The following is a 12,907-nucleotide window of genomic DNA, read 5'->3' as shown; positions in this document are numbered from 1 at the left end:
GTCTGTCTGTGTGTGTGTCTGTTCTATCCTGTGAAAGTGTGTATGTGTGTTCTCTGGTCGATGTGGCTCAGTAGCGATGCTCTCCTCGTGTTATGTGAGAGGAGAACTCGTATCGATCTTGACTCCGGTGACCGCAGAGGTTGCACTCGAAGGGGTCTCTGAAGCCGTGGCAGCCCATGTGAATGGTGTACATGACGTGGTCCAGGAAGAGGACGCGGCAGTGTTCGCACCTGTACGCCCTCACCTGCTCCCCGTCCGCTGTCACTACTTTGAAGCCCTCGGAGGCCATCTCCATGGCCCGGATGGTGTCGAACTGCCTCTGTTGTTCCTCCTTCACCAGGGGAAGCACGCCGTTCCTAACCCCCTGGGTGATGTGGTTGGTCAGGTAGATGAGGCCGGGGGCTGCTCCGGTCGGGCGATCCTCGTTGTTGCTCTCGGTGTCCGTGGAATCCTGGCCGCTGTGGCTGGGCGAGCCGTCCTTCTCGCTGGAGGCAGACTTGGAGTTGGAGAGCAGCAGCAGGTTCTCGGCCGCACTGTCTTTGGCTGACAAGCCCGTCCCCGCGTGGGCCTCCGTCGCCGGCTTGTGGAGGGGGTAGATGGAGCCGAGGCCCACATCGGAAGAGGAGGTCTGGACCAGAGGCCGGAGCGACTCGGCGCCTAGGTAGCTGATGGCGCTGTTGATGGCCTGGTCGATGACGTGGGGCTGGATCAGCTCGCTTGCTCCTCCGTCATAAGAGAGGTCCGACAGACGTTTGTCACCTGAAGAGAAGGAGAGACAGAAGGGCAGGGTGAGGTTCGTACTACGCTGACACACTTTCACCTGCATCCTATCATCTCACCATCCTATCATCTCACCATCTTGACACTGAGCCACTGAGTCTTAAAATGAGTCACTTCAGTCTACCTCTTGATGTTCTATTATTCTCCCTCTTTTGATTGTTTTTTGCTTTTTGTGTGGATATGAATCGCTTAAATGTAACATGTCTATGCAGAATCAAGGTAATATTTCAATGTAGTCTTTTCCAGTGACGATTAAGCAAATAAAAGGTGCAGTCTGTGATTAGGCTGCACTGCATCGAACCAGGCTTGCAGAGAAAAATGCAACCCCAATGAACACAAACAGTCACAGTTACACTTTTTTTTTCTTTCAGCAAAAAGCAGCGAAATTGTATTGACACAAAAGAAGCAGATTTCAGCCCTTACCCACAAACTTCTGTGGCATAGTGCTCTTACGTTTAGCTACATTATTAGCTAGTCTGTCTAGCACCAAGGCTCTGTCAGATCCCGTCTGGCTCAAGTCTTCCCTCTGCTCATTCTGGTTGCTTTCTTCCTTTACTACTGGAAAGCAAGACAGAGAAGTAGATTTTAGCATCAAAGTAACTGGAGTTTGTCCTGCTGGCACAAGCCTGATGGTGGTTTTCTCACAGAGCACAGAGCGGACTATTCTGACACACGTGAAGCACTTGGTTTACGAATATAACATTTGCTCATAATGATCTGTTTTCAGGTTTTAATGTAGAGCTGTACAGAACACTAAGTATGAAGTGTCTAAATTTATATAGACAAAGAAACTGACTTAATTAGCTCGGATATCTACACGAGCCTATATTTAAATGGCAATGTAGCCTGTCTTGTTTTTTAGCAACAAAGACAGTGACTGTGATAGGCTGCTGTTCTGTGCACAGTTTCCTGCATCCCGTGCTTAGGATAAAGTAGGTCATTAGATCTGGGTGAAAGTTAAAGCGCACGCCTCGTGAGGCACCAACCTGTGTAGATGGTGTTTTGCAGTCCCATACACTGGAGGTAGTTGTGACACCTCTCTTTGTGCTCTTCTAGAGAGCTCCGCTGCTTATAGCTCCGCCCACAGTAAGCACACTTGTGGGGTTTTCCAACTGCAAAAAAAAAATTACATCAGTGAAAGCAGAGCAGTGCAAAACTTTTTTTTATAAATAATTAACACTAAAGTAAGTTAAATGGCCATTTGGTTCCTTCTTGAAAGAACACAGGAAGGAATTGATGTAACGAATGCATTTTGATCAGATTAAGTACAAGATAAGGGCTGATTAGGGATCTGGCACAACCAGTGGTAAAGGGGGAAGAAAAGAGCACCACCTACAAAAATGTAAATGACAAACAAAAACCAAAACAATTTCTGGGAGGCCCTGTGGAAGAACTCACAAGTAGAAGTTTATGTCTTAGGATGCCATAAGCTCTGCTGCTGCAGATAGTGCTGAGCTCATGTCCTCTGTATTTATGGGTAACTCAGGTAGCAACTTAGTGTAGAGTGAACACAGTGCAAACTGAAACCTTATGATGGAGAGCAACATTTTTTATTTTTCACTAAGAAAATATATGCTGACAAATACTGATGATTTTTGCTATATTTTTAAATACAGAGAAAAAAAGCCATAAACCTAAATTTAAAAGTGCTGAAAATTAAATCCAAAATATGAAAAAATCTGAGGAAGGGGAGGATTTTTCTGCCCATACCTGGACAGACAAACAAAACAAACTCAAATGGCCTGTAAATGGTAAATGGCCTGTACTTGTATAGCGCTTTACTACTGTAGTCCCTAAGGACCCTCATCCACCCATTCATACACTGGTGTGACTCAATCCTGTTTTGTGAATGCTCATAAAAACAGGTGAAATTAGTTTAATGCATGCACTTTTTATTTTTGCATGCTAAAAATAAGTGGCTAGCGTTTTTGGTTTTTTAAGGAAAATAATATGCCTTTTTTTAAACATATATTTATATTTAAATACATTCCTTTTACATATTAGGAGTTACATTACTATGATAACAGTATTCTATGTCATTAATATTATAAGTCCAGTTGTCTCCAGTTTGAAAGCTCTCCAGGCTGAATTTATATGATTACAATTCAGCTCAATAACCAACATATGCTTTAATCTTTCTCACTTATTTTTTTGTAGGTGCTGTTACATTTACGTTGTAAAATGACACAATCGTGATTGTTATCCCTCCATTTTTCTGACAAACCCTTCAGAAGGAGAATTCTGTTTACACCCAAATTACACTAACACGTACTTCTGCAAAGCATTTGAAAAAAAAAAAGTGACACCATATCTACACCCTGTCAACTTCCCTTTACATAGTCCCGAGCTCATGCTGCATGTGCTGCAGAAGTTGCTGTGCCTTTTGTAAAAATCGTCCAACATAAAAGTGCAGAAGTTTTCAGCGGGGGTGACCTTTGCATGCTCACCCGAGTGTGTGCGTAGGTGGCCGGTGAGGGCGTCCCTCCTGCGACAGGCGTAGCTGCACAGGTGACACTTGAAGGGCTTCTCCCCTGAGTGGAGCTTGATGTGACGCAGCAGGTTGCCCTTCTGGGTGAAGGAGGCGCCGCACTGGGTGCACTGGAATGGACGTTCTCCTGAGGACGAGAACAGACAGAGCAGACACACGTTACTGCAAAGATGTAAACACAAGGAAAGAAAGGGCAGGGGGGTGGGACAGAATAACTTGTATGTTTTATTGGCTTCTAATTTTCGGATTTTATGGATCGGATCAGACAGTTTGTTTCATTTTTAAGCTTTTCCTTGAGTGCACTAATCTGACTGTGTTTGTTCCCTCCCTCCACTGACAGCGATAAAAGTCTTTGTCTTTTCTGTGCGGATGGAAAAGCTGCGGGGACGCGGGAGGTCGCCGCACTACAAGCCGGATGATGCAGCGTCTCCGGGGCGGAGAACGATCCAGCAGCCTGTGGGGAGGGTTTCACAGCAGAGTGACACTCCATCTCTCCATGCTCCCCCTGCCCCACAGACTTCTGGCGCTCTGATCGAACAAGAGCCTTTCAGACTCAGCCTGCCAGCTCCGTAATGCACCATTGCCTAGGTCAATTTGATCTGAAAATCTCATTTTTTCCTCTTCTTCGTCTCTAAAATAAGAGCGGCACATCACAATGCAAATTCAGCCTCATTTGAATAAAGCGAAGGAAACACTTTGTGTTGAGAGCCAGTCTTCCTGATCAGCGCTTCTGGAATAAACCAATATCCATCCTCTCCGAGTGTTGTGGCATTCTGTGAGAACGTTTTAATATGGCTTTCTTTTTTTTTCAAAGCCCCCCCCCCCGTAAAATAAGAGTCACCAGTGAAGCAGCAAAAATATATAAAAAAGGAAATTCATTAAAAATGCATTTCAGGAGCAAAGACTCACCACAGAATATTTTCTATTTAAATAGGAGGCACTTCATTATATCTTTTATTGTACTTTCTTTTGCATTTACATTAGTCTACTGTTCCTTTCTTCCATTTTGAGTTTCATTAGTTTCTAAAGCCTGACAGTTAAGTGCCTTTTTCACAAATGTTCCCCACCACTGGTTTGGCTCCATTACAATAGAATATCAATTTTGAATTCTGAAAAACTTTTAATAGCCAGATAATTGTCACTTTGCAGAGATCCCATTTAATTGCTGCAGATATCCTGTTTCTCAACTGAGGGTATGTTTTCTTTGGACCAAGTTTGTCTCTGCTACTTTATCACACAATAACCTGATCAGTTGCTTGTCACGTGGCAATTCAGAGACTGTTAGATAAACAATCACGAATGCTAATGCTACATCTTGAAGTCTATTTCATGCACGATATTAGGCTCTGCACGCACACAGCCAGATGCAAGCATGCTACAAGTGAGTGTGAGGAGGACTGCAAAAGAAGTTACTCTCAGAGAGTGTGTATGTGTGCATGGTGACATTGCTTGTGTTTCTGAAAAGAATTTATGTTTGGCTAAACAGGCGGAGGAGCCACAGCGCACACCTCTCTACCCCTATATCCATCTCCTTTATACTAACAGTGAACATGGGTGCAAAGGAAGGGCAAGAAGTGTTGCAGACGGCGTGGCTTACCAGTGTGGCTTCGCTTGTGCACCATCAACACATTGGGGCCAATGCAAACTATCCCACAGATATCGCACTTGAGCTTCCCGTTGGGCAGCCGGATACCGCCGGCCGAGGAGAAGGCCTTGGCTTCGGGGCTCGGCTGTGAGCCGTTCACCTTGGCCCCGGAGGCATCGATCACGCGCAAGTCTTCCGCGCACTCCTCCTCCTCCACACCGTTCATGTCACAGGCCAGCCCATTCTCCTCATCACTGCGAGCCTCAACTTTAATGTTACAGGCTGGAAAAGAGGGCAAGGGGGGGCCACGGTTTAGAATACGAGCATTTTTGTTTCTTGCATGATGTTAAATACTAAAGATGGGCAATTTATCAGTGTGATATTGATACTGTGGCATGAGAAGTTAGAGAGATGTTTATCCCAACACTGTGTTTTAATATTCCTACTTTTTTTGTTTTTTTGCTTTTTGTATAAAGAACTATGATGCTGAACTCATACTGGGATTTCCAGCTATTAAACTGAACTTTACTGATTTTTTAATTTGTGACAAAATATACCTGGCTTTATTTGAATTTATTCATATATAGAGAGATATTTTTTTCAGTGGAGCTCTGCACATTCTGTGTTTACTCCTGTTGGAATAAGCACCGTAAGCTGTAACACAGAAACTGCAACTGCCCTAACTAGGGCACCAACAGCTTTGTAATAGCAACTTCCTTTAGTGCACGTTTTCTTGTGAAGAGGGATGCTGCATCAGCCCTTCAGAAACTTTCCCTCCTATTTCAGACATTTTTTTTCTGAATTCACATTAAAAGGCAAAGCTCTTCATAAGGGCACACAGGTGGACAGCATGTCTACTCTTTGAGGATGTCAGTGAGGAGATGAAGAAACGTGCCGATCATCTCACACCATCACACTTTGGTGAAGCAAATGACAGCAAGATAAACAGGAAACAGAGACACAGGAAGCAGTGCGAAACTAGGGACACGCGCGGTATCTATCATAGCAACCGAGCGAACAACACAGATATACAGCCATGTGGCCTCTTCACACTCGTATTCATTTGCAAAGGTCTTCGTGTCATTTTGTACATTTCTAGCTTTTTAAAGTGCCGAAAGAAAATTATACCCGAGCGATCAGCGCCTGCTCTTATCTTATCTGTAGAAAAGCTTAAAAAAAAACCAATACACACTGTAGCGTGTATTTGATGTCCAGTGTTCCAAGGAAAATAGAAGTGCCCTGTGCGATCAACTCTCAGCCGCTTCATTTTCCCACCAATGGACTTAAGAAATATTTAAGAGAACTGACAGATCATGTAAGTCCCGCAGCTACCAACCTGTGGTTTGCATGTCACAGTGACAGCCTGATTTCCCCATGCCTCTACCTCTGTTTGTACAACTGAAGAGGAAGAAGTGGAAATCATGAAATATAGGAATCCATGGAAAAGGGGAAGCTTCACAAAGAGGGCCTGTCTAACTGAAATACCAAGAATTATGGAGAAGTGACAGAAAGGGAAGCATGGGAAAGGAATTGTAAAACAGCCTGTAACTGAAACAGTTTTTTTTTTCTAATGCAGGAGTGTTGTTTTCACCGAGAGTCACTGAGGGGGCATAAATCCCCTAATGTACATTTTCCACAGAGGGAAGAGTGAAACATGAGAACTGAGTAGGATCACGAGATGTTGGTGATCATCCCTTTTCTCATAATCTGACAGTCCATACCCACACTTTTGAAAACAATGTGTTTATTTATTTATTTATTTTATGTCACATGAGAAGTAATCTCATCTGTTAAACTGCTGGGTTTATTGGACAGACTTGTATTTTGCTGGGGAGATAAGATAAAAGACACACCAACATGCAAAGAAAGGAAAGAAACCGTTTTGCTGTCTATAAAAAACAAAAGTGTGGTTAGAATGCTAAACTGGCCATCATTTATGTTACATAACCAAGTAGGAATTAGGGGCTACACAGCATTCAAAATGTCCTTACAATGCACCACAGATGAGCATGGCATGTAAGTGGGGATTGTTCTGTTATTGTGTTTAGTTTCAGTTAGGAGCTCTCTGTTTTTACAGACGTTTACGACTTATTTTAACGACTATTTACAGACATTAAAGAAAAACTATAAAATCTGTTTCACCCTCAGTTTGATCAGTGACTTAAATTAGCTTCAGTCAAATATGTCAACCATTTATCTGTTACTTGTTGCTATCTTTCTGAGTTTTCAAGAATCAGCTGTTTCACATTATATCAGTTAAAATAACAACTGTCCTTGTTTAAGTAGCTTAACATTGCTGCTATCCACTAGCTATTAGCTAGGCATTTAGCCATTAGCCTGCTCAAACTTGATCTATTAGAACCATTTATTTGTGGGTTTTTATCAAAATTATATAAGACATTTCTCCCTTGTTTTTATCCATCAAACTGTTAACCATTATATTTAGCATTAGCTTTAAGGTCTCCTTCTGGCTACTTTTAACTATAATCATTTGTCCCTTAATTTTAGCTAGCACTTTTGATCATTTATCTGTTACTTTTGGATAACACTATGTAGTTCTATAATTTATCTATTACATTTAGGTAACTAATTGAACAATTAACCACTACCACATATTTTGGTTTATCTGTTGGTTATGGCGTTCCTAATAATGATTCTGTTACTTTTTAAGCTAACCTTTCTGTGACAGCTAACTGTGTAGCAGTTCCAATTTATGTACACTCTCAGCAAGTCATGTTTAGGTTATACAATGTGATACAATTAATTAAATTTAAAAAATCAGTGAGATAAAAATAAAAATAATCTGCTTCTGCTACTGGAAAAATGTTTGAATTTCATGAATGCAAATGCAGCAATCCAGCAGTTCCCCTGGTAAAGTTAACTCGTCACCGATTTATGGAATGTTGTTGCTAACTGTCTTTACAGATACAAACAGAAATCACAAGCTATGAAGCCGTAGTCATCTTTTTTGAAGATTTTACGTTTCATTTATTGCAAAGTGTACGTCTATGAGGTTCTCACTTTAACCACTGAGGGTTTTTTTCTCATTGAAACAAAACATTTACATGACTATGTGTTAATGTAGCTTAGCTGTAGGGATTTTTTTGAGTTATGAATTTGCATTTGCATATCACAGAACTCGAAAGCAAAACTCCATAAGTGGCTATACCACTTCAATCCTGCTAATTTAATTTATGGTTTTAGCCGCAAAACCTTCAACTGCCACAGCGTAGGATAATTACACTGTTTTTAAATGTCGATAGACATTGTAAAAAGTACATAAATTACGTGCACATTAGCTTTTGAAAGAATTCTCTACCCCCCCAAAAAATACAGAACTGATCCAAGAATAACGCCTTTTCACAGTGAGGCAGGTGTACAATTTCAGGAAATGGTTGATACAGAGCGGGTGGAAAAAAATGTGTTTATCTATTATCATCTAATACACCAGTGAAGCTTTGAGATTATCAACTAGCTGGAGCAGAAGGGAACCATGAACACTGGGCTGACACCCACTTCTCATGGATATGGGGAAGTTGTGACTAAATTGGGAATAGGAAGAAAGCTTTTGCTTTACATCGTGTTTGTCATGAACATCACACATCCTGATTTACTCATTTTGGGAAGCAAGTGTCAGATCACAGTAGACAAACAAAACAGGTCTCAATAAAATGGTTATAACCTGATACGGATTTACTCCTCACACTACAGGTAAAGAAACAGCACGCCCTGGAGCAGTGACTGGAAAAATTATTAACAAGTAAAATGCTAGAGCTTTAGAAAGGCATAAAAAGAAAAAATAAACTAGCTGCATTGACAAGGATGCATAGCGGGTAGGAAGCAACACAGCACTGTGCTCTGCAGCGTGGAAACACAAGGAGCCACTGGAGGTTCCTGTTACTGAGTTGTGCTGCTCTCACTGCCTGAAAATAACCCTGTGTGCAAAGTAGTGGAACCACAAGTGTTAAACCACGCCAGCAACACACTGAACACAACTTGCAGGAACACCAAAAACAGCCTGCTTTTTGCCCTCACACAGTTTTTTTTCTTTTTTCGTTTTTTGTTGTTTTTTTTTTAAACTCGCCTCCATGCTTTCGGGAACTAAACCGCTCAGTCTCCTTCTCAGTCTCATGTCTCTGACATAGCCGAGGACCTATCTGAATCACTGAAAATGAAAGCGAAATCATTTCACTGGGATGTTGTGAAGGTCATCTTACAGTCTTGTGACTTTAACCGAGTCTCTGGGCTTATGTTCGGTGTAAGAAACACAAGGCGGTAAAAACGTTTCTTTCACGAAATGGTTAAATAGGCCTCACATATTAACCTCCCTCGTGCGTGTAGTCATACATGTGTAGCTTGTACCACAGCGAATGTGCGCCAACAATGACGTTCCCAGGCTATAAAGACTCACTTGCAACAGGAAATAACCTGGGTTTCGAGGTTTTAAGCTTTCGATACTTTGAGGTCCCATGTCCCACATATAGTCCCCCCTCTTTTTTCACTAAAGAGAACTGAGCAGCACATGATCCTGGGCGATAATTATAACTCATTTGGGCTCTTATCACTGAGGCAGTGATGCATAGATGTACCAGATACTTGCACTTCCCTTCTTTCTTTCTGTCCCTTATATAGACACACACTCGTGCAAAAGGATTGAAAAGAAACTCGCACGCAGAACATAAAGTCATACACCCAGCTGCACCTTCTTTCCCTTCTTTACAGGCTGCCAATGAAAGTCAAACATTTAGATAATGCTCACGACGACCATTTCCCATTTTTTTCGGTTGACTAAGACGTGCATGTGTGATGTAAAACGTGGTTCCACACACATCCTCCGTTACTCGGCTGAACACGTGTTGATTGTTTAGACTCACAGATTCCTGCCTGTGTCGGGTTCAGCACCTGACAGCTCAAAAGTAGGAAAGAGAGAGCCTTTGTGAGTAAGCAGGTGTGCGACCTATGTGGTGCGGTGATGCGCTCTCCGAGCTTGGCCCCGTTCCTGAACTCTTTATCTCCAGGAGTGTTGAAACTGCCTGATGGCAAGTTCTTCTTAGGAAACTCTTACACATCCTATTTCAGTTTCCTCTCACATCTTATTTTTGACTGTGCGCTGCTAATCTTTGCCGTTATCTGGATGTAAGTGGAAAAATACTGATAAGATGGTCAATTTTGAGCCATTCCATTTTGTCTTTTTTTTTTTTTGCATTCTAACTCCTATATGTGATATGTGAAGATTTCAAGTGATTCATTCAATAGGTGAAAGTATGTTTTTGACATTAAAAAGGCACAATACACACAAAACAACTATGCTGTTTGTCCTATGAAAGGTGAATGCTATGTCCGGTTATCTTGCTGTCATATAAAACTGATCAGCCTTTAATGACCAGTAAACATTTCCTGTTTCACAAACCGCCCATGTTAGGAGACTTGAGATAAACATATGTCACTGATGTGAGTCCCCCTTGCATTCTCCATCCTGATTTTCACCAGGAGATTCCCTGGCTTGCTGTTTGCAAACTCAAATCAAGGCCACATTAGCTATTCCTTAAGATTCAGCTTATTAATGACGTGCCATGGATCAAAGGGATTTTTTTTTTACCTTTCCTGCCAATGACCTAAATGTGTCTCCTTGCAGCTTTAAATTAATTTTTCCAAGGGATTTGGAACAGCAAATATCTCCCACTGGATGTTCATTTGATTAATTTTATGTTTTTTTTTAACATATATGTCACACTTTTGATCCTTACATTACTTTCACTTATCGCTTTACTCTGATTTGGATGCTTTGGGAATGATACGTCTGACTACTGCTGGGAAGGGCACTGCAGTCGTTTAGGCTTGTTTTTGATTGCCGCTTCATGGGATATATTCAATACATCAACATAATTTTGCTATCACACACTGATTTTTTTACTTTCATTTTAATTCACAGAAGCAGCGGTGACGGTCAGGCTGCGCTTGAGTTACCTTTGTCCCCTCGGTTGTTCTGCTGCTGGGTGGAGCCGGCTGACAGGTCTTCAGGGACAGCCATGGGCTCTTCTGCCTCCTCGGACGCTTCATTGGCAGGGGGACTGTCCCTGTCTGGGGTAGAGACACACACCAGCAAACACCCATCACTCACTACGCAACCCCCGCGACATGACTCATTCAGGGGTAGCAAAATTACCTCTCCGTCCTGTAAGAGCCTGTTTGTGGGCCTATTGTATCTACTTTGTGCATTCTACAGCTCAATCATGCAGTAGGCGAGCTTTTACCTGGCATCTGGGCTATTTCCTGGGCCTCCTCTGTCTCCATGCGGTGCAAGTACTCTAATAGGAGAAAGATAGAGATGTAGGTGCGTGTAAGTTTAATCAAGTGCAGGCGCAGGAAACAATGTTATAAAAAGCTAGAGTGGAGTAAAAGCGTGTACTTCTCGGCGTGACTCCATAACCTCACTGAGATCGCTCTTGTCACAGCCGCAGATACACCACTCTCCCTCACATTACATTACAAAGAATTACAGACATTTTCATTACAAGTCTGACAGAAAGACGGAGCACGGAGAGCAGCTCGGGCCCCGGCTGATGGGGGCCCTGACGGTAGCGCGGGGTTGCCGGGAACAGGCTTTCAGACCACATTTGTTATTTATTGTTAATTTCCTGCCACATAATCATCCCAAAATGCAAACTGACTGCCGCAAAATTAAGCAGAAAATTAACTGGCCCCAGGTCACCGGGGATGCGGGTGTTCGCCGTGCCCAGCTGATCGGCGTTCGTGTTCTCTCTAATTTACTGAGCATGCATCGCTGAGCCCGCGGCCTGAGTGCAGACACACGCAAGCCACAATCAGAAACAAAGAGAGGGAGGGAAAAGAGAGAGAAGAAGAAGGAGATGAGAGAAAGGCTGCGAGATGTGCATGGAGAGAAGTAGATGTCTGTGAAAGGGCAAAAAGTCAGAGGAAGGTGCAGAAAAAGAAAAGAGACAGAAAAGCAGGCAGAAGGACCGAGAACTTCTCTTTATTTATTTATTTTTACACTCCCCCCCACCTTTTTTTTTTTAGCAAGAAGAGGCAATCGAGTCCAGAAGCGCTCCTCCGGCCAGGGCTGCATATCTGAGGAGTCACCAATGCTCGTGGCCCCATTAATAATGGATGGCCCTCAAGCCTGCAGCAGATGGGCCCGACAGCCTCAGCCCCAGCTCCGCCACTTCAAGAAGCCCTTGGTGGGGCCGCTGCCCAGTCCAAGCAGCCACACAGGGAGAAGTGAAGCTCCCGAAAATAGCGAAACAAACCCAGGGGAGAAGGGGAACCTAGCCCTTCCTGTTTTACTGACAGATGGCTCCACACATTTGGAACAAATAGTGGGAAGCAACGGGGCCGCTCTGTCGCAACGCACAAGATTCTGCGGAGTCAAGTCAGGAGCTCAAAGGCCTGCAAGATACTCAGGATGCAAGTGCGAGAGGAGGGAGAAAGGGTGGCGCGGGGGGGGGGATAGGTCACTGGTGCAGATGATTTGTTCAGCATAACACGGTGGTGTTGCGTGTTACTGCGCCGAGCGACGACTCGGCAGCGCCGTTCCTCAGCATCTGGAGTTTGCAGGTCGGGGGCAGAGGGAGGTGTATTCTCATGTGCCCTTTTTTTCTGGGCAGATGGTGAGAGGGGAATCACGGATGTGTTGGCGGGGGGGCTTTGACAGAAGTTTAGAAAAAGGAGAGAGAGTTCCTACATTCAGCCACAACCCACTTGCGTAGGCATGTGGAAAGTAAAGTGCATGAAGAATATTCAGGAAATTCTTCTTTTTTTTTTGTTCAGAACACTCATGGCACTTTTTCCTTGTGTTTACCGACAGCTCTGTTTTTACTTTTAGTGCTTCTACTTTAACATACTTTTGGCATTTGGTGATCATCAAGTTAAGACTCAGACTGAAAGTAGAACTTTTTGATAAAAGCCGGAGCACGACTAAAACATTTCCATCTAACTATCCAGACTTATTAATGATTCTCCTTCTCAAATCAGAGTGAAATTATTGTGTGTGTGTGTGTGTGTGTGTGTGTGTGTGTGTGTGTGTGTGTGTGTGT

The 12,907-nt window shown here is 43.1% G+C and overlaps 1 protein-coding gene across 4 annotated transcripts in view; it reads right to left on the bottom strand.

Annotated features, from left to right (window-relative positions):
- The window catches only part of ikzf1 (IKAROS family zinc finger 1 (Ikaros)), a 15,883-nt gene continuing 2,976 nt past the window's right edge, over positions 1 to 12,907 (bottom strand). The window contains exons 2-8 of one of the 4 annotated variants that reach the window (XM_005735072.2): positions 11,108 to 11,161; positions 10,821 to 10,934; positions 4,866 to 5,135; positions 3,228 to 3,395; positions 1,767 to 1,892; positions 1,204 to 1,338; positions 1 to 759 (exon numbers count right to left, since the gene is read on the bottom strand). In XM_005735072.2, coding sequence (XP_005735129.1) covers positions 68 to 759; positions 1,204 to 1,338; positions 1,767 to 1,892; positions 3,228 to 3,395; positions 4,866 to 5,135; positions 10,821 to 10,934; positions 11,108 to 11,161 — 1,559 coding nt within the window. In that variant the 3' untranslated portion in view covers positions 1 to 67. The remainder of the gene's footprint in view (positions 760 to 1,203; positions 1,339 to 1,766; positions 1,893 to 3,227; positions 3,396 to 4,865; positions 5,136 to 10,820; positions 10,935 to 11,107; positions 11,162 to 12,907) is intronic. The other 3 variants (XM_005735073.2, XM_005735074.2, XM_005735075.2) reach the window with 3 other exon arrangements.

The sequence above is a fragment of the Pundamilia nyererei genome, unplaced genomic scaffold (assembly GCF_000239375.1).
Source record: "Pundamilia nyererei isolate P.nyererei 1_Seehausen unplaced genomic scaffold, PunNye1.0 scaffold00062, whole genome shotgun sequence".
NCBI classification, from domain to species: domain Eukaryota; kingdom Metazoa; phylum Chordata; class Actinopteri; order Cichliformes; family Cichlidae; genus Pundamilia; species Pundamilia nyererei.
Note: the sequence above shows the minus strand (reverse complement) of the source record. Positions and strands in the feature narration are given on the sequence as shown.